Source organism: Rhinopithecus bieti, unplaced genomic scaffold (genome assembly GCF_001698545.2).
Source record: "Rhinopithecus bieti isolate Rb0 unplaced genomic scaffold, ASM169854v2 scaffold_15769, whole genome shotgun sequence".
NCBI classification, from domain to species: domain Eukaryota; kingdom Metazoa; phylum Chordata; class Mammalia; order Primates; family Cercopithecidae; genus Rhinopithecus; species Rhinopithecus bieti.
This window is the reverse complement of record NW_016809129.1, coordinates 807067-831635: the sequence shown is the minus strand read 5'-3', so window position 1 is coordinate 831635 and position 24569 is coordinate 807067. Positions and strand designations below refer to the sequence as shown.

Genomic DNA, 24569 nt, shown 5'->3' with positions numbered 1-24569 from the left:
ACCGATAACAAGTTATCAAATTGAATTAGTAATAAAAAACCTACTGACCAAAAAAAGCCCTGGACCAGATGGATTCTCAACCAAATTCTACGAATTCTAATTTTATTTTATTCTAACATAAAAGTTCATTTTTTTAAAAGTTAAACTTTAAATTTAAGGACAGAAACACATATATACCTCATATTATGTCATCTGCACTCAAGAGAAGTGAAAACAAGTGTGAAGATGTACTATTGAGGCATAACTATAAAATTGACTGTAGTACATACTTTACTGCTGTAATAATTTCGTAGCACCTCCTGTAATTGTAATAATAAGGCTGTGTTGAAAGCACCTGCTTAAAACACCCTGTGACACTAATTATCTCCACATGAACAGTTCCTCTCTCCAGTAAATTGTGGACTGCAGCAAAATCTGATTGCTTGTGATTTTTATGTATTTTTATACTGTTTAGTGCAATACTGTAAAGTTGGAATAACACCATTGGAGCCATATGAATTGTCACTAGTGATGCTGAAACTGCTCCTAAGAAACTGAGAAAGTCACGACATTACAAGAAAAGTTGAATTGCTTAATATATATGCAGATTGAGGTCTTCAGCTGCCCATTGTTTCAATACAAATGAATCCAGCATAAGGATCATTGTAAAAAACAAAAAAAAGAAAAAAGAAAAAAAAGAAATTCATGATGGCATTGCTGAGGCTATGCCAGCAGGCACAAAATCTTGCACTTTTAGTAATATACCATTGTATCTCATATTGAAAATGACATTGTTATGTGGCTGCAAACTTTTATAAGAAAGGCATAACCATAGACTTTAATGTGACTTGAGAAAAAATGAAGTTATTACATGACCATTTAAAGCAAAGGAAGGTGAGGGATCTAAAGCCGGAGAAACTAATGCAGGCAAAGGATGATTTGATAATTTTAGAAAAAGAATTGGGTTTAAAAATTTTCAAAATAACAGAAGAAGCAGCTTCTGCCAAATGAGAGAAAGTGAAGAGATTTTCAGACTCCACTAAGAAAATCATTGAGAAAGGATATCTGCATGAGCAGGGTTTTAATGCAGATGAAAGTGGGGGGAAAAAAAGCCACAAAGGACATTTATTAATAAAGAAGAGAATGAGCACCAGGATTTAAGGCAGAAAGGGATAGACTAAGTCTACTATTCTGTGCAAATGAGGTCAGGCTTATTATCAAAACTGTTCTTATCTACAAAGTTGGTAACTCCCAAACCTTGAAGGGAAAAAATAAAAATCAACTGCTAGTCTTCTAGTCGTACAAAAAGAAGGCCTGAACAATTAGAACTCTTTTTCCATATTGCTTCCATCAATGCCTTGTTCTGGAAGACAGGAAGTAGCTTGACAGTAAGGGACTGCCTTCACAGTTCTTTTCATATTAGTCAATGCCTCTGGCCACCTAGAACCCCATAAGTTCAACACCAAGGGCATTATAGTGATCTATTTCTTCCACCACAATATCTCTAATTCAATCTCTAGATCATGGAGTCATAAGAAACTGCAAAGGATCATTACAGGTGATACTCTACGGAAAGGATTGTCAGTGCTATCAAAGAAAATCCTGCCATGTTATGCACATGTACCCTAGAACTTAAAGTATAATAAAAAAAATAAAAAAAAAAAAAAGAAAGAAAATCCTGATAGGCAGAACATCATAAAAGACTCAAAGAATTGCACCACTTAAGATGCTATTGTTGTTATAGGAAAAAAAAAAAAAGTGAAAGTCATTAAGTGCAAAACAATACATTTCTACCAGAGAAAATTTTGTTCAGATGTTGCGCATAAATTCGTAGGATTAACAACATGGCCAATCAAGAAAATTATGAAAGAGATTATGGATATGGAATAAAAGGTGAGGAGTAAAATTTCATGATATAAGTATTGGAGAAATTCAAGAGCTAATTCGTACTTCATCAGAGAAATTAACAGAAGATGACTTGATAGAGATGAATGCCTGAGAACTAGCGTCAAATGATGGAGATGGAGACACAGAAGAAGCAGTGCCAGAAACAAATTGTTATTAGGCTATCTAGCAGAAGGATTCTGACAATTCAAGATTGTTTTGGCTTCTTTTACAACCGGGACTCTTCTCTATTGTGGGCACTGAAACTAAAGCGTATGTTGGAAGAAGGATTAGTTCCATTTAGAAAATTTTAGAGAAATGACAAAACCACAAAGTCAAATAGAAATTATGATGTATTTCTGAAATAGTTACTGAATGTACTTGCCTCTTTTGCTTTCCCTTCTACCTCCTCCACCTCTTCCACCTTTTCCACCTCTGCTAACCTAGTGAAAGCAAGACCAGTGCCTCCCATTCCTTCTCCTCCTCAGCCTACTCAATGTGAAGAGATGAGAAAGATCTTATCATGTTCCACCTCAACTTAATGAATAGTAAATATGTTTTATTTCCCTGTGATTTTCTTAATAATATTTTTTTCTCTAGCTTACTTTATGGTAAGAATACTATGTACAATACGTATAACATACAAAACATCTGTTAATCAACTGTTCATGTAAGGATTCTGATCCACAATAGCTGATATGATTTAGATCTGTGTTCCTGCCAACATGATGTAGAATTGTAATCCCCAGTGATGGAGGTGGGACCTGGTGGGAGGTGATTGGGTGATAAAGGTGGCTTTTCATGAATAGTTTAACACCATCCCCCTTGATGTTGATCTCATGATACCGAGTGAATTCTCATGAGATTTATTTGCTCAAAAGTGTGTAGCAACTCCCTGCTCTCATCTTCCTGTAGAGACTGCAGAACTCCGTGACTGAAACTTTATACCCATTGACAACTCCCTGCTTCCCCTTCCCCTTAATCACTGACAATCACCATTCTACTCTTTGCTTCTGTGAGCGTTACTGTTTTATGTTTCTCAAATGAATGTAATCATGCAGTATAGGTCCTTCTGTAACTGGTTCATTTTGCCTAATGTCCTCAAAGTTCATCCGAGTTATCACATATTGCAGAATACCCTTCTTTTTAAAAACTGAATAATATTCCATTGTATGTCTATACAATATTTTCTTTATCCATTTATCCATCAGCAGACATGAGGTTGTTTTTACAGCTAGCTATTATGAATAGTGCTGAAATAAACATGCAAATGCAAACGTCTCTTCAAGATAATGATTTCAATTCTTTTATATATGTACCCAGAAGTGGGATTACTGGGTCATATGAGAGCTCTGTATTTAATTTTTGAGGAATGTTTATAATACCTTTTATACTGGCTGTACCTTTTTGTATTCTACCAGCAGTGTACAGTGTTCAAATATCTCCACATTCTTGCAAACACTTTCCTTTCTTTCTTAAATGGTAGTCATTCTACAGGTGTAAGGTGTAGGAGAAGTGTGGATTTGTGCTTTTAATTTGCATTTCCCTGATAAGTGATGTTGAAAATCTTTGTATTGAGCTGCTATTCATTTGTATGTCTTCTTTGGAGAAATTTCTATTCAGGTATGTAGCCTAATTGTGTTTTCAAATTTACTTTTTTTTTTTCAGTCAGAGTCTCACTCTGTCACCCAGGCTGGAGTGCAGTTGTGTGATCTTGTCTCACTGCAATCTCTGCCTCCTGGGTTCCAGTGATTCTCCAGCCTCAGCTTCCAGAGTATCTGGGATTACGGGTGCCTCCACCACACCTGGCTAATTTTTGTATTTTCAGTAGAGATGGGGTTTCACCATGTTGGCCAGGCTGGTCTCAGACTCCTGACCTCAGGTGATCCAATTTGTCTTGGCCTCCCAAAGTGCTGGGATTACAGGCATCAGCCACCGAGTGACATATATAAAATTGTATTTTTATCATGTACACTCCAATGTTTTGAACTAAATATATACGTGGAATAAATTTAGCTAATTAACAAATGCATTATCTTGCATAGTTATTTTTGTAGTGGAAACACTTAACATCTACTCTCTCAGCATATTTCAAAAATACAACATATTGTGGTTAAGAATAGTCATGCTGCTGCACAATAAACCTCTGTAATGTATTCTTCCTATCTAATTGTAATTATATATGCTTTGACCAATATCTCCTCATGTGGGAGATCTGTCAGCGTGGTGGAAGAAGCTATAGGGAAAGAGCAGGCCTTTTGAAAGGTCAGAAAGCTCTGCAAAGCTTCATGAGAGAATAAGCTGATGACAGCTGTCCTCTTACCCTGAGGCAGAGGGCGAGAAGTAGGTACAAGGAAGTATAGATGAATTTATCTAAATAGGCTTGTTTACCCATGTTGTCCAGAAACTGACCTTTGACCGTCACTCACGTGACTGTTCCCTGTAAGGGGGAACAATAACGTTAATTGCCCACAGATTAACAGTATTGGCTCCAGGTTTTCGGGCATTATGTCTATACTAAATAAAAGCGAGCAGCACCAGCTTATTGGGACTGCTGCTCACTCTTCCGCAGTCCCCTAGCCACTCTTTCACTGCATACCTGTGTCTGAGTACTCCTTTCATCCATTGGTAGGCCAGGGTCTGCAGGACAGACCTGACATCCTCAACTCCACTCTTCTCCCAACCACCTGGCTTCTGGTAGCTACCATTCTACTCACTAATAATTAATTAATTTTTATTTCAATAGCTTTTAGGGTAGATGTTTTTAATTACAAGGGTGAATTCTGTAATGATGAATTTTGATATGTTAGTGCACCCATACCTGAGTAATGTACATTGTATCCAATATGTAGCTTTTTATCCCTCAGTCCCCTCCCATCTTTCCCCTTCTGAGCCTCCTAAATCTGTCACATCAATCTGTATATCTTTGTATCCTCATGGCTTAGCTCTCAATGATAAGTGAGAACATACAGTATTTGATTTTCCATTCCTGAGTTACTTCACTTAGAATAATGTCCTCCAGTTCCATCCAAGTTGCTGCAAAATTTTTAATCAAGTTATTATATTTTTGCTATTGAGTTGTAGGATTTCCTCATATGCTTTATAAATTAACCCCTTTTCATATATATATGATTTATAATATTTTATTTTATTCTGCATGTTTCTTTTTTACCCCATTTATTGTGTCTGTTCTGTTCCATTGGTCTATATTTCTGTTTTTATGCTGGTAACATATTGTATTAATTCCTATAGTTTTAAAATACATTTTGTAATTAGGAAATGTGAGGCAGCTTTATTCTTTCTCAATGCTTTTTTGGCTATTTCATGTCCTTCTTGGTTCCATATGTATTTTAGAATTGTTTGTTATATTTTTGTAAAAATATGGTTGGGCTTTTGATAGGTATTGTATTGAACCTTTACATATATTTAGGTAGTATGGACATTTAATATTAATAAGTCCTTCAATTAATTAATGCAGAATGTCTCCCCAATTATTTATGACTTTAATTTCTTTCCTCAGTGTCTTGAAGTATTTCATGCACAAGTCTTTCACCTTCTTAAATTTATTTTTGTGTTTTATTCTTTATGATTTTAGTGTAAATGGAATTGCTTTCCTAATGTCTTTTCAAATAGTACTTGGTTAATGCGTAGAAATATAAGTAATATAATGATTTTGTATCCTGCAACTTTACAGAATGTGTTTATTCAATTCTAACAGGTGTGTGTGTGTGTGTGTGTGTGTGATCTTTAGGGTTTTCTGTATACAAAATCATGCCATCTGCAAGTAGAGGCAATTTTACTTCTTTCTTCCAAGTTTGAATGCCTTTTATTTCTTTTTCTTGCTTAATTGCTCTGGCATAAAATGGCAGGACCATGTTGAATAGAAGTGATGAGAATGGCCATTTTCCTTCGTTCCTGAAAGCTTTCAGTTTTTCACTCTTGAATTTAATGCTAGCCGTGGGCTTTTAAAATATGCACTTCATTTTGTTGAGGCAATTTTTATCTATTCCTAGCTTGTTAAAAGTTTTATCATAAAACATTGTTAGATTTTATCAAATGCTATTTAACGTCTGCATATATGATCATGTAGATTTTGTCCTTTATTTTGTTAATGTGTTACATTACAGTTGGTGATATTTGTTAAACTTAGCATTTCAGGTATAAATCCCCCTTGAATATAGTGTAGTGTCCTTTTTATATGCTATTAAATTTGGTTTACTAGTATTGTTTTAGGATTTTTTCCTCTGTCTTCATCAGAGATATTGGTTTGTAGTTTTCTTTTGGTGTCTTTGTCTGGCTTTGGTATGCGAATAATGCTGGCCTCATAAAATTAGTTTGAAGATGTTCTCTTCTCTTCAATTTTTGGCAAGAGAGTAGAATGGATTGCCATTAATATTTTCTTTAGCTATTTAGTAACACACACCAGTAAAGCCATCTGGTCCTAAGTTTTTTTGTTGAGAGGTATTTGATTATTAATTCAATATTTTTATTAGTTGTAAATCTCCTTATATTTTCTATATTTTTTGTGTTTTATGTCTCCAGAAATTTATTTTTTCTTTCTTATCTAATTTTTGATGTATAATTTCTCATAGTAGTCTCTTATGATTGTTTTATTTTTCTAGCATCAATTGAATGTCTCCACATTCAGCTCTTATTTTGTTTAGACTAAGCTCTCTTTCGCTTAGTCTAAAGTTTGTCAATTTTGCTTATCTTTCAAAAAGATCAACATTTAGTTGTGTTGATATAATTTTTTTCCCTATTCTTTATTTATTTCTTCTCTAATCTTTTTTCTTCTGCTGCTAACTTTGGCCTTAGTTTGTTTTTCTTTTTATAATTTTGTGAGGTATAAAATAGGTTGTTCATTTGAGATAATTCTTTACTTTTTACTAGCATAATTATGTAATATTTATCAGTGTGTATTAAGGGCAAACAATGCCAGATGCTGCTAGTGACCATAAATTAGAGAAATAACCTCTGTTTTTTGAATATGGAAATAAAATTTACCCTATAAATGTAGATATTTATTACTAAACACTTCCCTCTTACTACTGTTCTTGCTGCATCTCATATTTTAGAATGTTTTGTTTTGTACTCTCTTTGTATCTAAATATTTTCTAATTTCCCTTTTGATTTCTTTGACAATTTAATTATTGAAAAGTTTGTTAATATCCATATTTTTACAATTTTCTACTTTTCTTTTTGATACTAATTTCTGGTTTTATTCCACTGTAGTTAGAAAGATAATTGGTATGATTTTAATTTTAAATTTATCAAGACCTGTTGCATGATGTAACATGTGGTCTATCTTAGAAAATGTTCCATTTCTGTTTGAAAAGAGTATACATTCTGTTTTTATTGAGTGAAGTATTCTCTATGTGTCTGTTATGTTCAATTGGTCTATAATGTTGCTGAAGTCCTCTGTTTCCTCATTGATATTCTCTCTGGTTATTCTATTTATAATTGAAAGTGAGATATTATGACATCAGCCTACTATGGAGGGGTCACTGTAATACACTATTTTATATAAGAGACTTGAGCATCCTTGAATTTTGGTATCCATAGGGAGTCCTAGAACCATTGCTCACAGATACCAAGAGTTGATTGTATTGTATTTCTCTGTATTTCTCTTTTCAGTTCTATCCATGTTTGCTTTATAGCTTTTGGGTTTTTGAGATTGAGTGAATATATTGGGTTGTATATTCCTGGTGAATTCACTTAAAAATCATTCTATAATGTCTTTCTGCAACTTGAGACAGTTTTTTACTTAAGCTCTTTTTCTTTCTTTGACAAATAGTTACATTGCAAATTTTCCAAACTTTTATGCTCTGCTTCCCCTTTAAATATAACTTTCTACTTTAGGTCATGTCTTTGCTCTCATATCTGAGCATTGCAGGTTGGAAGCAACCAACTTATATCCTTAATGCTTTACTGCTTAGAAATTTCTTCCATCAGATATTCTAAGTCATCACTCTTTAGTTCAGACTTCCACAGATCCCCTAGGGTATGAACACAATGCAGCCAAGCACTTTGCTAAGGCATAACAAGAGTGACTTTTGCTACAGCTCCCAATAACGGTCATTTCCATTTGAGACCTTGTCAGCGTGAACTTCATTGTCCATGTCATGATCTGCATTTTGGTCATAATCATTTATCCAGTTTCCAAGAAGTTTCAAACTTTCCCTCATCTTATCTTCTTCTGAGTTCTCCAAACTCTTGTAAGCTCTGCTTATTACCTAGTTCCAAAGTCAATTCCACATTTTCAGGTATCCTTATAGCAATGTCCCACTTCTTGGTAACAATTTTCTGTGTTAGGCCATTCTGGCATTCTTATACAAGAATACGTGAGACTGGGTAATTTATCAAGTAAAGAGATTTAACTGGCTCATGATTCTGCAAGCTGTACAAGCATGGCACTGGCATTCTCTCAGCTTCTGAGGAGACCCCAAGGAGCTTTTACTCTTGACAGAAGTTAAAGCAGGAGCAGACACATCACATGTTGAGAGAAAGAACAAGAGGGAGGCAAGGTGCCACACACTTTTTAAGCAATCAGATCTTCTGAGAACTCATTCACTATTGCAAGGACAGCACCAAGCAATGAAGGATCAACCCCCATGACCCAAACACCTCCCACCAGGCCCTACCTCCAACATTGGATATTACATTTCAGCGTGAGATTTGAATAGGACAAAATACCCAAACCATATCAGCCTCCAAGTCTTCACGAACTGGTATTATATAGGAGAAAACTTTCATCGTCAACCCAGGCAGAGCTTCTGTCGGACTCTCAAATTTTGATTCTTGTTTAAACTGCTATCTTTTTCTTAGGAACTTCCAGAATCTAGAGTATGTAGGGTCTCATGAGCACTTTTAGACAGTGGACAGAGAAGCCACTGTCTAACTCCCAGTTTCTTGGTCAATTCCCAGAAAATTTTGATTATTTCACATGCTATACAATTTTTTGCCTTCCCAAGGAGAATTTGAAAACTGAAGTGTTTTCTTTATTTTTTGTTCATTTGCTTGTTTGTTTGTTTGTTTCCTTTTGTTTTTTACCTCCTCACTCTGCATAGAACTGGGAGCAGGGAGGAGCTGTGGCCAGTGCTCATTTGCTAATTTAAGCCACCATTTTTGCATTCTTTACAGCCCATTGGAAGCAAGCATATGCCTAGCCCCAAGATAGGCAAGACAATGACCAGCTGCTGGAGTTGGACACAGAAAAGATGAAATGTTAGGTGTGTGGTCGAAATATTTCCCTCCCCATAGAGAAGCTGGAGTTAAGTTTTTGTTTTTAAATTTTTTTAACTTAGTCCCTCTGCCCTAAGCTATGGGCCAGGAGCGATGGGAATGTTTACATACTAGTTCAAGCTGCTGTCTTTGTTTTCTGTAGCCTCCAAAGGTCTGGTATGTGATGGGTCCTGTCAACACTTCAAGATAGGTGGTATAGAAGACAGTCGCAAGGATAGTACCTGAAAAGTTACGATTTTGGATATGCAGTCCCACTCTGTCTCTCCGCAGGGATAAGCTGGAGATGCGGTTTTCTTATATTCAGTCTATGTTGAGCCAGGGAAAAGAGCTATTGCAAGTGTTCGCACATGCTTTCAAATTTCTAGTTCTTCTTGAATGCATGGTATTATAATGAGGAGAGGAACAGCAAAAAGGTGTCTCCAATCTTCTTAAAAGTGTCAATGTAGCTAATATTGCACATTCCTGGGGTACAATGGCCTGTCAACTAGTTTCTGGATTTTTCACTAATGGAATTGATCTGCATATTATTGTTGAATCAGTATGTTCATGAAAGAAAAAAGGGTCCAGTCCTTCCTATTATGCTATCTTGCTGATAACTCAGATAGGCTTTTTTATTACTTAGATTGTTTATTTTATACCTGTTAAAAGAGTGCATTTACACTTGAGATATAGCATTTACATAGTACTCTTATTCATGATTTAAGGAAAAATATGATTGAAATAAAATGGTTAAACTATCCTTAACATTTAGAGTCTTAACTCTTCAGGGTTACTTTTAAACTCATATTTTCTTATCCTCTGTGCTGTCAAGAGAGTTGAAAATACTTATTTCAGGCATGGTGGGAAGCCCTTGTATTGGCTCAGTGGATTTCTTGCAAACTGCTTACATTTCATTGCTGACCCTTTCTTGATTTTATTAGCTTGTGCCAATAGACATTTTCAGACAACAATGAGACGTCATAGTTCTTCCACAGGTAGTTATTAAATGGTCTGCAAGCTTAAATGTCCAGTGATAGAAATTGTCCAGTCATGTAATCAGAAAAGCCATCAAGTGCACACAAGCTCAGGCAATGACAACAATATCATGACTGATTCCTAGACAGTATCAGTTGCATTATGTCATCAAATGTTAGACTGATCCTAGTCTCAGAGATGACAAAAAATTAAAATAAAAAAAATCGTGTCTTGGAATTGAGGAAATTTAGTTTACTTTCTTCATACCATTATTTCCCTGAACCTACTGTATTTCAAAATGATTTTTGACTGGCTTCTTTAATTATTTATTCTAGGCACTGTCAGGATAACTCCTAATGATTCTCGTTGGGTTGGAGCTTGGTGGCTTAATTTCCTTACGTCTGGACTACTCTCCATTATTTCTTCCATACCATTCTTTTTCTTGCCCCAAACTCCAAATAAACCACAAAAAGAAAGAAAAGCTTCCCTATCTTTGCCTGTGTTGGAAACAAATGATGGAAAGAATCAAACAGCTAATTTGACCAATCGAGGAAAAAATATTACCAAAAATGTGACTGGTAAGTATTTTACATTCATTGTCAATTTGGAGTTGTTAATCTCAATGAAAAGGAAGAATAAGTATTCCAAAATAATAAAGCATACCCAACTCATCTGGAATTGGCCTTCTTTTGCACTAAATTTAGATAAATTATTTTTCTAAAACTACTATTAAAGTTAACATATGTATCTTGAGCACATAACAAGTGGAAGAGAATTAGGTTTGGGCTTTTTAGCAGGGAGAAACCAACCAAAGTTCACAAACATCCATTTTTTTATGAGCCAAGTACTATATATTAATTTTAATATTATATGGTCTAAACTGGGAGAGTTCAAAGAATTATAATATTTCATTTCTTCATTTATTCAACAAATGGTACCAGGAACTGTACTATGCCCTGGTAATAAAACATTACCTCTATTTTTCAAGAACCTAGTGGGCGATATTGAGAAATACACAGACAATAGCAATATAGTGCCTTAAGTAATATGGTGAAATTAAACTTAACTATTCTCAGGTGTAGAGATGGATTAAGGCGAGGAAGTCAGGAGAAGTTTCTCCCTAGGTAATTAGAGTAATATTTCTTTTGGTAATTATCTATCTCTCTATCTTATCTAAATATTCAAAATAAAGTGGAAACAAGGGTGGTAGTTAAGATAATTAGAGTTAGTAATGTAAATTGGGATGCATCAGCATTTGATAGTGCCTCCTCATTTGAATATAAGCCCTGGGACTAATGGAGAACCATTGAGAGTCAATAAACAAAGAGAATGACTTGGCAGCAGTCAGAGCAAGATATGTGAATCAGTGAGGTGTTGACAGCAGTTTTCAGATTAGGGAGAAATGGTGAAATAGTAAAAGCCAAAGCAGTGCAACACCTAAACCCTTGACGTCTTTTTCAAGTTTTCTTTAAAGTAAGATGACAAATTCTCCAGTGTAAACTACGTTCTTCCTTTCATCAGGTCTTTTACTTATTACTTTATTGTTATTTTCTCCTTTCTATCACACTAACCCAAGAGCAATGGTGTTCTGGTACTCTTTATATTGGCTCATAGCAGAGAACTGTTAAGTTTCAGCTGCATTGATAGGTTGAAATTGTTCATGGCAAGAGAATTACCATGATTTATGACCATGAAATTGGGATATATTACAAGTAGAAGTTTGTTTCCCAAGAATCAGATGTTAAACATTTATGTTTTTAAAAATTAACGTTCACACTAAAAGTACTATACCAATAATTTTCATTTTGTATATGTTTCTACTCTACCAAATCAAATCTTCAAAAAATATTAGATTGTCTAAACCTATAAGGAGCAGGGTTGACTGTGATCCAAAAAGAACAGAGAGGATAACGAAGATGTAAAAATAGGACAGTTGCAGACATAATCTGTATTATGAACAGTTTTTGTAGGAATGACCCTAATAAAGAGGATCTTAAGTATGTATTTATTAGGAATGGATAAAATAAGAATATATAGTCAGAAAAAAAAATTGAATTTATTCCATATGCTCTTGAATAGAACTAAAACTGATTAGAAAGAAAAGATGATTTCAGTTCATTACAAAAACTGTGTAAACAATGAGAACTTTCCAAAAGTGGAGCAAATTGCTTCCTGAGGTACTCAGTTTAATGCCACTTAAGTTGTTTGTTGATCCACTTATTAATGATATATAGTAGATCATGACCATACAGAAGTTTACACTGGATGACATCGAATTTCTCATCCTCAAAAATGCAATGATTGTGTGAATATATATACTCCATTTCTGTTGAAGAAAGGCCACAACTCACTTATGATACTTACAAATCAGGGACGGTTCTTCATGACTAGGGAAACCTGTGGAGAGAAATGTGGCACTTTTGCCTAAGAATTGTAAATGTTTTTTATTCCTACTCTACATTTTCTTTCCTCTTCTTTTTTTCTCTTCTGTGTCTTTTCTCTAACTCCCTTTTCTCCTTATTTTAAGCGGATGCAACTCTTTTGTAGCTGACATTAGATGGATGTCTTACTTCTGACCATATCTAATGAAAATCTTTAGAGATTTAAATAGAGAAAAATATTTCAAAGCACGTGTTCATCCATCTCTCAGTAACCATATCTTGGCTGTGTCTTGATGAACTCTGATACTTTCTACTGTTTTTCTAAGTAGTTCCTTCTACTTTTAACTCCTATTACAGCTAGTTGACCTGGTGATCACAGCTCCAAATGACATAATTTCTGCCATGAACAGAAGTTAGAAGCTTGTTACCACAGCTTTTGTAGGGATAGGTGGTTGTATTATGACTATTATAATACTACTTGGGACACAACATTATCTCCTGGCTGTTTTCCTTGTATCTTAAGACAGAGGGTTAATGATATTGCCAAATTTACTGAGAAAGTATGTTATGGTAGAAAAGCTGTATACTAGAGAAACAAGAGGTCTGAGTCCTCATACTAAATTAATCTTTAAGAATTTTGAACCTCAATGTTCTAATTTCTGTGAGTTTTGGATTATGCTGTCTTTACATTTCCATTTAATAGTTATATTTTAATATAATATATAATTAAGTACTAAAAAATAAGAAACATCATATGTCTTTTCACTTTTTTGTTTGTTTGTTTTGGTTTTGTTTGTTTGTTTGTTTGAGATGGAGTCTTGCTCTGTTGCCTAGGCTAGGGTGTAGTATCACCATCTCAGCTCACTGCAACCTTTGCCTCTCGAGTTCAAGCGATTCTCCTGCCTCAGCCTCCCGAGTAGCTGAGATTACAGGTGTGTGCCATGATGATGGCTAAAATTTGTATTTTTAGTAGAGACGGGGTTTCACCATGTTGGCCAGGCTGATCTCGAACTCCTGGCCCCAGGTGATACATCCACCTCGGCCTCCCAAAGTGCTAGGATTACAGGAGTGAGCCACTGTGCCTGGCCTTCACTTTCGTTTTTTGAACAATTAGCATATTGTCTGGTACCCAGTTGAAAACCTAACATTTGTTGAATGAATGAATAAGTGAATTAATATGTTTGCAATAGTATTGTAAAGTACCCAGGATAACCAAATATTAAGTGAAGAAAGCAAGTTACAAACCAGCACTTATGTACGACCCTATTTGAGGGTAAAATAAACTCATAAATATTAATATTCATATGGAAAATTTTGAAAGGATACATTTAAAAACTGTGGACAGCCTGTGGTATTGCAGACTATTCTCACTGTTTGCATGATGTGGTATTGCAGGCTATTCTCACTTTTTGCGTTATGTGTTTATAGAATTTTAAACCTTACATGACTTACGTTCACAAGATTTAGGTATAAATATATGTCTAAGTTACATTCAAATATTTTCTTTATTTTTACAATTTTATAGGTTTTTTCCGGTCTTTTAAAAGCATCCTTACTAATCCCCTGTATGTTGTGTTTGTGCTTTTGACGCTGCTACAAATAAGCAGCTTTATTGGTGGTTTTACTTATGTCTTCAAATATGTAGAGCAACAGTATGGTCAGCCTTCATCTAAGGCTAACGTCTTATTGGGTAAGACATATTTTTTACTTGTGTGCTTAATAAGTGAAATACTACTAAGTACTGTATTCCAAGTGACATTTTATTGTAAAAGTGACTTTGTATTTTAGTAATACAAAATAAGTACAATTTTCTTGTATTCTTTCTCAAATGCTATTAAACATATGAAACTTGTGATGTCATTATTGCTCTGCATTTGAAGTTGTATCTTATTTTAGATGAGTTCCTGAAGAAAATGTTGCAAATAAATGGAAAATTTAGAGGTAATATCTGTATAATTGGGACTTATAATTTAGTGCTGAGATCCTGAGACAAACCCTTTTGTAATTATAATCATTATAATTCTATAATTTATGGACTTTGAAATCAAGATTCAGTTACTTACAAAAATATGACACTAATAGTTCCAAACAGAGTATCAATTTAAATACATCAAAATATGCATAATTCAAAACAAATATCATATTTTACAGAGTATTTTTTGCTACAATATCTATTTTCGATGGCATATTTTGATGTGCTTATTAAGGAAAGTTTCCTTGTATTATTCTTCCCACAATTCTAGTATTGTAGACACATTATAGAAATTCAATAAATATATGATGAATTAAACAACTTATCATGTGGTATGTAACTAGGTCACACGTAAACAAGAAAATGAATGTACTGAAGCAGGAGACCAAGCTTCCAGATAATCTCTTTATTGATCTCTTTGTAGATCTTAAAATCTAAAGATAATGTTTTGACTCCCAGTAACGTAGCCTGAGCTTTTTCCTAGAGAAGACTTCATCTTCAATAACTCTTACTAGACAATGATATGCAAAAGTTACAGGAGGGATTAAACATTATTAATCCTGTGTGTAGACCTATTTGTCAATTCAGGTTCTATATGTTTTTTAATAAATGACAAAGATATATTAATTATTCTATTGTTAAGCTCTGGGCAGATTTAGTGTGAATTATTGAGGGTTAGAACTCTATGTGAGAGAGGTAAAAGGCTTTAGATGAATTTCCATAAGCAGAAAGATGGTGTTTTGTTGTTGTTGATTTCCAGAAAAACAAAATTGCCTCATAGAAATTATCTGCTCCAACAAACAAATATCCTTAGCCACTGCCTTTTGCTATTGAGGGAACCAAACTGTCATCATTGGCAGGAACAAATTACATGGATCCCCTACCACCGTCCAGCTCTGTCATTCTTCTTTTTAAAAAGTAATAAGATTGGCATTCTACTATAAAGACACATACACACATATGTTTATTGCAGCACAATTTACAATAGCAAAGACTTGGAACCAACCCAAATGACCACCAATGATAGACTGGATAAAGAAAATGTGGCACATATACACCATGGAATACTATGCAGCCATAAAAAATAAAGAGTTTATATCCTTTGCGGGGCATGGATGAAGCTGGAAACCATCATTCTCAGCAAACTAACACAGGAACAGAAAACCAAACACTGCATGTTCTCACTCACAAGTGGGAGTTGAACAATGAGAACACATGGACACAGGGAGGGAAACATCACACACCGGGCCTGTTGCGGGGTAGGGGGCAAGGGGAGGAAGAGCATTAGAACAAATACCTAATGCACCCAGGGGTTAAAACCTAGATGACAAGTTGATAGGTGCGGCAAACCACAATGGCACATGTATGTGTATGTAACAAACATGCACGTTCTGCACATGTATCTCAGAACTTAACATGAAATTTTAAAAAGAAGCAATAACATTGAATAAATTTGATTGACATACACTGTGTTTCATCTATAAAGACATATCAGAAAACCTATATATATTACAACTTTTTTTCTTTTTTTTTTCTAGGAATCGTAACCCTACCTATTTTTGCAAGTGGAATGTTTTTAGGAGGATATATCATTAAAAAATTCAAATGGAACTCAGTTGGAATTGCCAAATTCTCATTTTTTACTGCTGTCATGTCATTGTTATTTTACCTATTATATTTTTTCATACTCTGTGAAAATAAATCAGTTGCCGGCCTAACCATGACCTATGATGGGTTTGTATATATCACTATATCAATTGCATAATATGTTAACCATCTAATTAAGAATCTCTGTATAATACAAGGCAGAAAACAATTTTAACTAAACTTTCTTTAAGTTAAGAGAAATTTCAATTTAAACTTTTTTAAATATCTGTTTCTTAAGACCCCAAACACATTATTTTATTCATCCATTAAAAAGAAGCAACATAGGTGGTAATAATAATAACTGTTATTTATGTGGTACTTACAATTAGTAGAGGGTACTTTTATCCTTATTTTATGAATGGGAAAAGTAAGGCTTAGAGAAATACATGGATTACACAGCTAGCATTGTTAAGATTCTAATTCAAATTTGGGTTTTTTTAAGTCTAAAACTCTTAGTCTTAACCATCACTGTAATCTTGGATGGATCGCAAGAGTCACATAAATGACATCCAAAAGTGACTAAACAACTTTTATCTACAGTTCATATTGATGTTTAACAACTACCTTTACAAAAGAACACTTTTAATGTTGTACCAAATTTTCTTTTTTGCAAGCTAATATTGCTTTTTCTGATATTATCTACATTGGAAGTAGCATTAAGAAATATTCTATATATAATTGGATATTAGACATTGAAGAATCTTTACTTTTCCATGAATACCATGTATAGCAAAGCATTTTTAGTGCAACAGTCTCCACCTCAAATCAAGGGCAAGAATCCTATGCGGTTTTCTAATAATCTCCTGAATATAGTGCACAAGTTCAAAACTATTTTTGTAATAATACTAAGATATTATTTGCCTTTTTATTCTCATGCTCTCCTGGCAGTATAGTGATATTTTCTAATGCTCCGAGGTATGTTATTAATTCATCAATCTGACTGCTAACAATGTGTGTGCTTATGTACTTTTGTGTATTAAAATTTTCTTAGTATTACTTTCTAATATAGTACATGTCAAGAGAGCAACTTAATTTAACAAAATCCCTTTGGAACAGGCCCTCAATCTTTTATAAGAGTGTGAAGGACTTCTGAGAACCAATTTTTTTTTCCAAAAGAAAAAACCCTGTGAGGTTGACATTATTATCTATGACTTACAAATGGCAAAACTGATTTTAGAAAGAAGTACCAGAATTAATATAAACACAGATGTGACTGATTGCAATATCTGGACTGGGTCATTGTCTTAGTCCATTTAGGCTGCAAAATTCCAGGTAGCTTATTAATACATAGAATTTTTCAAGATTCTAAAGGCTGGAACATGTAAGACCAAGGTGATGGCAGATTTGGTGTCTGGGGAGGGCCCATTTCTTAATTCATAGATGGTACCTTCTCATTGCGTCGAGGCATGGTGGATGGAACAGGCGAAGGGTCAATAATTCCATTCATGAGTACTCATCCTCATGACCTTATCACTTGCTAGAGGCCTGACTTCATAAAGTCTTCATATACGAGATTAGTTTTCAATCTATGAATTTGGGGGTCGCAAACGTTCTGACTATAGTAGTCGTAAACCATTCTGCTTAGCCACTCCAAGTAGTATTTCCTCAAGCAGAATATGCTTTTTAATAAAACTATTGATAATGTAATTTCTGAAGTATAAATCTTAGTTTTTCTTTTAAATTATGTGCTCATTCAAAGATAACACATCAATCCTCAATTATTATCAAACATTTGAAAGAAAATTTTTTAAACGTTTAAGCAGAAATGAATTATACAAAAAATATATTTTATAATTTTAGCTATGGTATAATCATATTTTATAATTTATAACCATTTTGTAAAGGAAATCAGTATAAAGTGTACTATAGTTTTATTTCAAAAATATTCCCAGTTTTCTAGCCTTTTCTATTATTCTTGATTTTCATTTTGTAGAGGCTCTGCTTTAAGCATGTCTGATTTTTTTCTTACACATTACAATAGAGATTTTTAAATTCAACCTAGTTAAATAGCATTCATAAACTCACAAGACTTTACAGTGAGCTGAGAGGAATGTCAGTCTAATGTCATCACCTTACTGAAGAGAAACTCAGTCTCAGAAAAAAGACGTAACTTATCTAATGTGAAATTTCTTGATAGAATCATAACAACTTCTTGTCTAAGTCTTACTTAATATCTTTGGTTTATTTTACATTTTGCTTTTCTAAGTCACAAGTCATGTCTTGGCAAAGATGGAGAGCATAAAATAAATAAGCATTAAAACAAACTTTGCCATTTCACATCATCAAAGCAAATTTCTTCATATAAAGAAAATTCTTTATCTTCTCTTTTCTTTTCCCTCTTTCTCTGCTTCCACTTCTTCCTTCTCCTCCCCTTCTTTGTCTTTTTCTTCTCTCACTCTCTCTTTTTGATATATGTCTATCATATATTTCCAGAAATAATCCAGTGACATCTCATAGAGATGTACCACTTTCTTATTGCAACTCAGACTGCAATTGTGATGAAAGTCAGTGGGAACCAGTCTGTGGAAACAATGGAATAACTTACATCTCACCTTGTCTAGCGGGTTGCAAATCTTCAAGTGGCAATAAAAGTCTATAGTGAGTATTAGTTTTATTTTCCTCTCCTTATTCAAAAGCAAGGATTAGATTGAACAATTTTTTTACCAAATCTTTGTGTAACTGTAAACTGTAAGGACTCCATTTAAAAGATAAAAGAGAAAGTTTCCAATATTATCTGTTATTGTGATGGGTGTGATGTTGTATAAACAAAGTTTTATATAAAAGTCTGCTTAGGGCAAAATCAGGTTTTTCTGTTACTTGAATTCTAATTGGAGATCACCCCACTTTTTTCCTTTGAGATTATAAGACTATTACCTTTTAGAATTTGAATACATTTAGAATATCTAAAAAGTACCTAATTTGACTGAAGCCTATAATTTTCATTACTTTATCCCTCAGAATTCAGGAAAATGTCCTGAGTTAACCCATTGTTAGCACTTCCTATCTTACTAAGACAAAAATCAATATGCAATGTTATATTCGGATTCTGATCTGTTTAGCTCTGGAATCACTACCCTTTTTACTTTCTAAGAAATTAATCAAGGCTTCATGCTCACTTAACCGCCCTATTCTTGATTTTCTATTTTGATTTTTCCAAAACTGGCACTTCTACCCAAGATAATGTAGTATCCTGCTCACCTACTACCAATATATCCCACAGAAATGTCATTTCTTTCTTCTCGCAAAACCTTTCTTTCCATGTGAACTATGGTTTTTCTCTAATCTCCTGGGTAGCTCCCTATCATTGGGAATGGGTTATGGTGTTTTCCACTCAACATCTCACAAAGTCGTGTAATGTTTTCCTAGGAACTTTTACTATTACCAACATTAGTGAAACAGTCAGCTACAATTATTGCTCTCGGCCACATCCTTCTGTGTTTGATTTTTAAACATTCTCCATCTACTCTTGCCCACAGATCTATCAATTGTAATATGTAAGGGCATGTAGAACTTTAAAGAATAAAGCATCCTGGACTTTTTGAAAATATTTAAGTGCAACTTTAATAAACTTGCACAAATATGGCCCAAAGACTATACTTAAAAGCTCACACCTCAGTCATGGCAATAATGACTCTGTTGTTCGGTTGTTTCCTTTTCCTTTGCTATTTATTTTTACTTTGCTATTTTTTAAAAAATAATTCAACTCTTATTCTAGGTAAAGGGGGTCCAAATGAAGATGTATTACATGGGTATCTTGTGATAAGCTGAGGTTTAGGGTACAATCGTTCCTATCCCCCAGGTAGGGAGCATAATACCCAATAAGTAGTTTTTTAGTACTTGCTCCTCTTTTCCTCTGTCCATCCTAGCAGTCTGTAATATGTATTTTTCCTGTCTTTATATTCGTGTGTACCCAGTGATTAACTTCCACTTATAAGTGAGAACATGTGGCATCTGGTTTTCTGTTCCTATGTTAATTCACTTAAGTTGATGACCTCCAGCTGCATCCAGGCTGCTGTAAGGGACATTATTTCATTCGTTTTTGTGGCCATGTAGTATTCCATTGTCTATATGTACCACATTTCTTTATTCAATTCACTGTTGATGGGCACCCAGGTTGAGACCATGTCTTTGCTATTGTGAATAATGCTGTGATGACTATATACGTATATAAGTAGATATGTTTTTGGTAGAATAATTTATTTTCCTTTGGGTATATAGCCAGTAGTGGGATTGCTGAGTTGAATGGTAGTTCTGTTTAAGTTCTTTGAGAAATCTCAAAACTACTTTACACAGTGACTGAACTAATTTACATTCCTACCAACATAGGATAAGCATTCTCTTTTTTCCTGCAGCCTTGCCAGAATCTTTTTTTAACGTTTTAATAACAGCCATTCTGACTGGTGTGAGATGGTATCTCCTTGGGATTTTGATTTGCATTTTTCTGATGATTAGTGATGTTAAACAGTTTCATGTGTTTGTTGGCTGCTTATATGTCTTCCTTTGAGAAGTGTCTGTTCATGTCCTTTGTCTACTTTTTAATTTTTTATTGTTTTTTGCTTGTTGAATTGTTCAAGTTTCTTATAGATTCCGGATATTAGTCCTGTGTTAGATGCATGATTTGCAAAGGTTTTCTCCCGTTCCATAGATTGTCTGTTCACTCTGTTGATTATTTCTTTTGTTGTGCAGAAGCTCATTAGTTTAATTATATTCCACTTATCAATTTTGTGTGTGTTGCAATTGCTTTTGAGAACTTAGTCACAAATTTTTTGCCAAGGCCGATATCCAGAATATTTTCTAGGTTTTCTTCAATGGCTTTTATAGTTTTACATTTTAGTTTGTAGTACATCTTGAGTAAATATTTTTTATGAAAAGAAGGGGTCCAGTTTCGTTTTTCTGCATACAGTTAGCCAGTTATTCCAGCACCATTTAATGAATAATGAGTACTTTCCCCATTGCATTTTTTTTTTTTTTTTTTTTTTTTTTTTTTTTTGCTAACTTCATTGAAGATCAGGTGTGCGACAGGTTTTAGGTGTGCAACTTTGTTTCTGGGTTCTCTATTCTGTTCCTTTAGTCTATGTGCCTGTTTTTGAACCAGTACTATGCTGTTTGGTTACTATGGCCTTTTAGTATAGTTTGATATCAGGTAATGGAATGACTCTCACTTTGTTCCTTATGCTTAGGATTGCTTTGACTACTCAGTCTCTTTTTTCGTGTTGAATTTTACAATAGTTTTATTCTAATTCAATGAAAAATGATGCTGGTTGTTTGATAAGAATACCATTGAATTTGTGGATTGCTTTGGGCAGTATAGACAGGTTAATGATAATTTTTCCACCAATCCATGAGAATAGAATATTTTTCCACTTGTTGGTGTCGCCTATAATTTCTTTCATTGGGGTTCGCATTTATCCTAGTAGAGATCCTTCACTTCTTTGATTTAAATGTATTGCTAGGTATTTAACTTATTGTGGTTATTCTAAGTGGAATTGCATTCTCGATTTGGGTATCAGTTTAACTGTTATTGGTGTATAGAAATGCTACTAAGTTTTTTCCATTGGTTTTGTATTGTGAAACTTTATTAAAGTATGTTATCAGTTCTAGGAGCCTTTTGGCAGAGTCGTTAAGGTTTTTGAGATATAGAATCATATCACAGTGCAGAGAGATAATATGAGTTCATTTCCTATTTTTCATGTTTTACTTCTGTCTCTTTCCTGATTGATCTGTCTAGGATTTCCAGTAGTATGTTGAATAAGAGTGGTGAGAATGGGCATTCATGCCTTGTTCCTGTTCTTAAGAAGAATACTTCCAGCTTTTGCCCATTTTATATGATGTTGGCTGTGGTTTTATCATAATGGCTCTTATTATTTTGAGCTATGCTCCTTCAATGCCCAGTCTGTTGAAGAACTTTATCATAAAGGGATGGTGGATTTTACTGAAAGCTCTTTCTACATCTGTTGAAAAGCTCATATACTGTTTATTCTAAATTCAATGTATGTAGTGAATCACATTTATTGATTTGTGTATGCTGAACCATCCTTACATCTCAAAAATAAAACCTACTTGGTCGTGATGAATTAACTTTTTGATGTGCTGCTGGATTCAGTTTGCTAGTGTTTTGTTGAGGAATTTTGCATCTATGTTCATCAGGGATATTGGCCTGTTGGTTTGTTATTGTTGCTGTGTCTTGCTAGATTTTGGTACCAGGATGATTCTGGCTTCAAAAAATGAGTTAAGAAAGAATCCTTCTTCCTCAATTTTTCAGAATAATTTCAGTACAGTGGGTACTCGCTCTTTTTTGTATTTCCAGTAGAATTTGGCTATGAATGCATTTGGTCCAGGGCTTTTATTGATAGGGAGGCTTTTTCAGTACTGATTTAAATTTGGAACTCCGTATTGGTGTTCAGGGTTTCAATGACTTCTTCATTTAGTCTTGGATGGTTGTGTGTTTCCAGGAGAATGAGAATGACCCAATTAATACATGGTCCCTCTTTGCACACTAGTGAAGGCCTGAAAGTGATGTAATATTAGAACCCTGAAAAGAACTCTGTCTACCACAAGACATAATCTACATTATACTGGCAATGACTATGCCATTTGGGGGCTACTGCAAAGTTTTTATTATTTACTTATTTATTTTTTACTAAATCCTCGATAATGAACCATCACTTCTTAAAACAGTGTTCTTTGTACCAAAGCTTAGTTTTATTGACCACTACACTTGTTCCATAAAAAATTCTTCTATATTATTCCTAGTGGAAAAAAATAGTAAGAACTGTAAGTTTGGCAGAACTGTACTTGTATAGATTTAAATTCTTCTACAATTCTTCCTTCAATAATTGGTCTTTAGTATTAATAGATTCAAGGTGAGCCTCCCTTAAACTTTTGCCTAGATTTAGAACAGAATTTATTAAAGCCACCTATCTACATAAACTGTCCAACTGATTAAAAATCTGAAATCACTTGTTTCTACATTTTCCACTTCTGTGCTCTAAACACTAGTGGGGCATTCTGTTGTGTTTAATGTCTCTGGTAATAATATCATCTGTCATTATGTCCTTGGATTTTGTGTATGCCTGCTAAATTAAAATTTTAACATCTCTACCTGCCTCTATTTTTCCTGAACTCAGTGCCATTTTCATGGGTGACTCCAGTTAAATTTTGATTCCTCCCAAACTGCTATATTATCTGAATTCTTTGGGTAATTCCTTTTCAGAGCATGTCTCTGAAACTAAGAAATTATCCAAAAGATAATCTCTGTTCTGCAGAGAGTAAAAGGGAATGGAAAATAATTATTAAAGAGAATCTACAGACATAAGAAAATTATAGACAGAGTTCTAAACACTAACTTCTTTGTTTCTTAAATTTAAAATTAAGAATGAACTAAATGTCAATCATGAATTACATTTTCTTATATAGAAAGAAATCCAAAAAACTATTTTACATTTTATCTGTTCAGCAACTGTATTTTTAGAATCTTCATAAACTGTAAATATATTAGTTTGAACAAGTGAGACTTCACTGGATATAATGCAATGTATTTGCAGCACTGTTGTGTCTTCCAAATTTCTTATGTCATATTTTATACACAACATTTCAGGTGTTTCATAACTGTAGTTGTTTGGAAGTAACTGGTCTCCAGAACAGAAATCACTCAGCCCATTTGGGTGAATGCCCAAGAGGTGATGCTTGTATAACGAAATTTTACTTTTTTGTTGCAATACAAGTCTTGAATTTATTTTTCTCTGCACTTGGAGGCACCTCATATTTCATGCTGATTGTTAAGTAAGTATGACTTTTAAAAACATTTTCATATGCATGAGACTATAAACACACCTAATGACCTAATGATATGCATATTTTTACATAATATACTGGGATTCAAATTCATATTTTGTCAAATTTTAATTTTCTGAGAATTCATTTTATTAAAATTACTATGAACTCTCAAGGCCATAATTAATAATTTTGCCTCTAATTTTTCCATTAAGAAGTCCAGATTCCATACTTTCTTCTCTTACTAAGAAGCTGATGACATAGATCGGCAATTGCCTCAGTTGTAAAAGAATCTCCCTAGGATTCTAAAAGAACCTTTTGAATTTTGAGTTGCCTTGCATCCTAATGGGTCTGTCAGGGTAAATCTATTGATTTCACTAAAATAAAGCATTTGAAAACTACATAGAAAATATGCTCCATTTGATAATAACATTCCAAAGCTTTTAATCCACACACAGCATGACTTTTATAATATCCTTGTAGAAAAATAAGAAAATCCACAGAAGAATTCATTCTTTTCTTGGTTCATTAGAAAAGATACAATGCTTGATGAATATTATATGGTAAATGAAGCCAATAAGATACTTGTTGTCATACAACTTTCAAAATTACAGGAAAGACTGGTGTGAGATAAATAATCTTAAAATCAAAACATATTTATAAATTGTTCTGAGTCCTCATCAGGAAAAAGATTTCCCTAAAAAGAAAGATTCAAAAGGGAAAGTTAATTTAGGGTT

At 33.9% G+C, this 24569-nt stretch overlaps 1 protein-coding gene across 1 annotated transcript in view; it reads left to right on the top strand.

Annotated features, from left to right (window-relative positions):
• Positions 1 to 24569, top strand: part of SLCO1B1 (solute carrier organic anion transporter family member 1B1) — a 109443-nt gene that overhangs the window by 51581 nt on the left and 33293 nt on the right. The window contains exons 8-13 of the mRNA XM_017888600.1: positions 10395 to 10637; positions 13966 to 14130; positions 15951 to 16146; positions 18493 to 18657; positions 19613 to 19697; positions 23657 to 23841. Of these exons, the coding sequence (XP_017744089.1) occupies positions 10395 to 10637; positions 13966 to 14130; positions 15951 to 16146; positions 18493 to 18657; positions 19613 to 19697; positions 23657 to 23841 (1039 nt within the window). The remainder of the gene's footprint in view (positions 1 to 10394; positions 10638 to 13965; positions 14131 to 15950; positions 16147 to 18492; positions 18658 to 19612; positions 19698 to 23656; positions 23842 to 24569) is intronic.